Raw genomic sequence first — 5,000 nt, 5'->3', positions numbered from 1 at the left:
GACGCCTCAATGACCTACCAAGGCTTCCATCTGGAGTATAAAGGTGAGGCGCAGGGCCATGTTTATGCACCTAGCCTTCCGTAGCGACGGCTCAGTGAGCTTGTCTAATGTGTTTTTACAAACATTAGCTAAGGACGTCCTGACACGTTTGTTCCAGTTTGTTCAATGTGTTTTTACAAACATTAGCTAAGGACGTCCTGACACATTTGTTCCAGTTTGTTTAATATGTGTTTTTACAAACATTAGCTAAGGACGTCCTGACACATTTGTTCCAGTTTGTTTAATATGTGTTTTTACAAACATTAGCTAAGGACGTCCTGACACATTTGTTCCAGTTTGTTTAATATGTGTTTTTACAAACATTAGCTAAGGACGTCCTGACACGTTTGTTCCAGTTTGTTCAATGTGTTTTTACAAACATTAGCTAAGGACGTCCTGACACGTTTGTTCCAGTTTGTTCAATGTGTTTTTACAAACATTAGCTAAGGACGTCCTGACACATTTGTTCCAGTTTGTTTAATATGTGTTTTTACAAACATTAGCTAAGGACGTCCTGACACATTTGTTCCAGTTTGTTTAATATGTGTTTTTACAAACATTAGCTAAGGACGTCCTGACACGTTTGTTCCAGTTTGTTTAATATGTGTTTTTACAAACATTAGCTAAGGACGTCCTGACACATTTGTTCCAGTTTGTTTAATATGTGTTTTTACAAACATTAGCTAAGGACGTCCTGACACGTTTGTTCCAGTTTGTTCAATGTGTTTTTACAAACATTAGCTAAGGACGTCCTGACACATTTGTTCCAGTTTGTTTAATATGTGTTTTTACAAACATTAGCTAAGGACGTCCTGACACGTTTGTTCCAGTTTGTTTAATATGTGTTTTTACAAACATTAGCTAAGGACGTCCTGACACGTTTGTTCCAGTTTGTTCAATGTGTTTTTACAAACATTAGCTAAGGACGTCCTGACACATTTGTTCCAGTTTGTTTAATATGTGTTTTTACAAACATTAGCTAAGGACGTCCTGACACGTTTGTTCCAGTTTGTTTAATATGTGTTTTTACAAACATTAGCTAAGGACGTCCTGACACGTTTGTTCCAGTTTGTTCAATGTGTTTTTACAAACATTAGCTAAGGACGTCCTGACACGTTTGTTCCAGTTTGTTCAATGTGTTTTTACAAACATTAGCTAAGGACGTCCTGACACGTTTGTTCCAGTTTGTTCAATGTGTTTTTACAAACATTAGCTAAGGACGTCCTGACACGTTTGTTCCAGTTTGTTTTGTGTGTTTGTTTAATATGGGTTTTTACACAACTTCATTTTGTATCATATACTGTACGTCTTTAAAAAAACGTTGATTGATTGCATCTTTTTGTGATGGAAACATTCACCATGCTATACAACCTCTCAAACAACCTTCTGATGTTGCCACATAATATGTCTTATTTAGAACAATATCAAACAACCTTCTGATGTTGCCACATAATATGTCTTATTTAGAACAATATCAAACAACCTTCTGATGTTGCCACATAATATGTCTTATTTAGAGCAATATCAAACAACCTTCTGATGTTGCCACATAATATGTCTTATTTAGAACAATATCAAACAACCTTCTGATGTTGCCACATAATGTCTTATTTAGAACCATATCAAACAACCTTCTGATGTTGCCACATAATATGTCTTATTTAGAACAATATCAAACAACCTTCTGATGTTGCCACATAATATGTCTTATTTAGAACCATATCAAACAACCTTCTGATGTTGCCACATAATATGTCTTATTTAGAGCAATATCAAACAACCTTCTGATGTTGCCACATAATATGTCTTATTTAGAACAATATCAAACAACCTTCTGATGTTGCCACATAATGTCTTATTTAGAACAATATCAAACAACCTTCTGATGTTGCCACATAATATGTCTTATTTAGAGCAATAACAAACCCCAAATGATGTATATTTCCCACGACAGCTAAACTGCGGGAGGCTTGCTTTGACCCGGGGAACGTTATGAATGGGACACGCCTCGGGAATGACTACAAGCTGGGCTCCACGGTGACGTTCAGCTGTGAGGCAGGATATCTATTACAAGGACACTCCACACTGACCTGTGTGATGGGAAACAGCAAGAGGCCTGAGTGGGACCGAGCCAGGCCCAGCTGTCAAGGTGAGGCAACAGACACACACACACACACACACACAGACACACACACACACACACACACACACACACACACACACACACACACACACACACACACACACACACACCCATTTTATATACTTTATTTGAATCCACCAATCAAATTGACAGAAAAAGGATCAGAACATTTCAAAGGACCCTGTTTGCACGGCACTCAAGGGTACAGAAAGCACCTCCTTCTCCGAACAGCCAGGCTGCCCACGACAGGCTGAAACGGAGCAGTACCTAGCCAATTGCTTTGCCCTACTTTTTATCAGGCCCTCAATCTGGAGTCCACGCACTGCACGCATGTGTACGTGGCCAAGACTGCCAAATATCAGAGCCAACAGCTTGCACCTCCAGCCGAGGCTGCCAAATATCAGAGCCAACAGCTTGCACCTCTACCCGAGGCTGTCCCAGCGTGCCACGAGGGTACTGGGTAGTTTCTCTGCAAAGGCCTGCTCCATGTAGCTGTCCAATGAGCAGCCCTCTTCCACATTGAGCACCTCCCCTCACAACAACATGAGCAGCCCCACTTCCACAATGAGCACCTCCTCTCACAACAACATGAGCAGCCCCACTTCCACAATGAGCACCTCCCCTCACAACAACATGAGCAGCCCCACTTCCACAATGAGCACCTCCCCCACAACAACATGAGCAGCCCCACTTCCACAATGAGCACCTCCCCTCACAACAACATGAGCAGCCCCTCTTCCACAATGAGCACCTCCCCCCTCAAAACTATTTGACACACAGGAATACACATCATCATCATCAACATCAAACCAGCTTTCTCTTACGCAGTAATATTAATGCATGTGTGGTTGTTGGTGAGACTACATCTCTCACCTCACTGGCTATCAGGTCAACCATGCAGTCATGTCTAGCAATGTACAAATCAGAACAGCAGACGTTCACAACATGGATAAAAACGGACTCCATTACGTTTGACTCGTGTAGAATACAACATGAGTCACGGTTGTCAGGGTAACAGAGTGCTACGTTATATTTGGTCGGTAGAACTTGCAGCGTTGCTTTAACGGTCAAGGTGAGAATGTCCTCGACTAATGGGACAGGGAATGAGTGGTCAATACAGTCCAGAGCAGTCCGTTTCCCTGGCTGAATGAGGCCACAGAGTGGTCTGTAGCTGGGAGACAGAGTGGTCAACACAGTCCAGAGCAGTCCGTTTCCCTGGCTGAATGAGTGGTCAACACAGTCCAGAGCAGTCTGTTTCCCTGGCTGAATGAGTGGTCAACACAGTCCAGAGCAGTCCGTTTCCCTGGCTGAATGAGTGGTCAACACAGTCCAGAGCAGTCCGTTTCCCGGGCTGAATGAGTGGTCAACACAGTCCAGAGCAGTCCGTTTCCCTGGCTGAATGAGTGGTCAACACAGTCCAGAGCAGTCCGTTTCCCTGGCTGAATGAGGCCACAGAGTGGTCTGTAGCTGGGAGACAGAGTGGTCAGTAGCTGGGAGACAGAGTGGTCAGTAGCTGGGAGACAGAGTGGTCTGTAGCTGGGAGACAGAGTGGTCAGTAGCTGGGAGACGGAGTGGTCAGTAGCTGGGAGACAGAGTGGTCTGTAGCTGGGAGACAGAGTGGTCAGTAGCTGGGAGACAGAGTGGTCTGTAGCTGGGAGACAGAGTGGTCTGTAGCTGGGAGACAGAGTGGTCAGTAGCTGGGAGACAGAGTGGTCAGTAGCTGGGAGACAGAGTGGTCTGTAGCTGGGAGACAGAGTGGTCAGTAGCTGGGAGACGGAGTGGTCAGTAGCTGGGAGACAGAGTGGTCAGTAGCTGGGAGACGGAGTGGTCTGTAGCTGGGAGACGGAGGGGTCAGTAGCTGGGAGAAAGATACCAAGTAGTGTTGTCCAGAATGTAGGATGAGATGTTCCAACACACACACACACACACACACACACACAGACACACACATACACACACCCACACACACTTTGAGTGGGACGGAGACAATCCCAGCTGTCAAGGTGAGGGAGTTGACGATCAAACGATGATCAATTTGTACTCTACAGTAACAGTGACTGATCAATATTTCGTTGTTTAAACTGAAGAGGACATTCGTCTGAATATACAGTCCTGATGAAGGTTGATTGTGTTGTAGGACGTGTGTGTGCGTGCGTGTACGTGTGTGTATGTGTGTGTGTGTGTGTGTGTGTGTGTGTACGTGCGTGTACGTGCATGTACATAGGGAATAGGGCCCTGGTCTAAAGTAGTGCACTACATAGGGAATAGGGCCCTGGTCTAAAGTAGTGCACTACATAGGGAATAGGGCCCTGGTCTAAAGTAGTGCACTACATGGGAATAGGGCCCTGGTCTAAAGTAGTGCACTACATAGGGAATAGGGCCCTGGTCTAAAGTAGTGCACTACATAGGGAATAGGGTGTAATTTGGGACTCAGACCCTCGACTCAATGTTATCCGGCGCTGACAGAGATGGCCGCCTCGCTTCGCGTTCTTAGGGAACTATTGGTAGAAATTGGTAGATGACTTGTTAGATATTACTGCAGGCTCGGAACTAGAAGCATAAGCATTTAGCTACACTCGCATTAACATCTGCTAACCATGTGTATGTGACAAATACAATTTGATTTGATTTAGTCTTGGCATGGTTCTCCTGTCTACAGCCTTCACATACTGTATGTCTCATGACATGGTTCTCCTGTCTACAGCCTTCTCATACTGTATGTCTCATGACATGGTTCTCCTCCCTACAGCCTTCACATACTGTATGTCTCATGGCATGGTTCTCCAGTCTACAGCCTTCTCATACTGTATGTCTCATG

At 44.4% G+C, this 5,000-nt stretch overlaps 1 protein-coding gene across 1 annotated transcript in view; it reads left to right on the top strand.

Annotated features, from left to right (window-relative positions):
* LOC121844409 (CUB and sushi domain-containing protein 3-like) overlaps positions 1-5,000 on the top strand; it is a gene marked incomplete at its 5' end in the record, with an annotated part of 112,105 nt that overhangs the window by 6,927 nt on the left and 100,178 nt on the right. The window contains one exon of the mRNA XM_042314440.1: positions 1,994-2,188. Coding sequence (XP_042170374.1) covers positions 1,994-2,188 — 195 coding nt within the window. The remainder of the gene's footprint in view (positions 1-1,993; positions 2,189-5,000) is intronic.

The sequence above is a fragment of the Oncorhynchus tshawytscha genome, unplaced genomic scaffold (assembly GCF_018296145.1).
Source record: "Oncorhynchus tshawytscha isolate Ot180627B unplaced genomic scaffold, Otsh_v2.0 Un_contig_5184_pilon_pilon, whole genome shotgun sequence".
NCBI lineage: Eukaryota > Metazoa > Chordata > Actinopteri > Salmoniformes > Salmonidae > Oncorhynchus > Oncorhynchus tshawytscha.
This window is presented reverse-complemented; position numbering and strand designations above follow the sequence as displayed.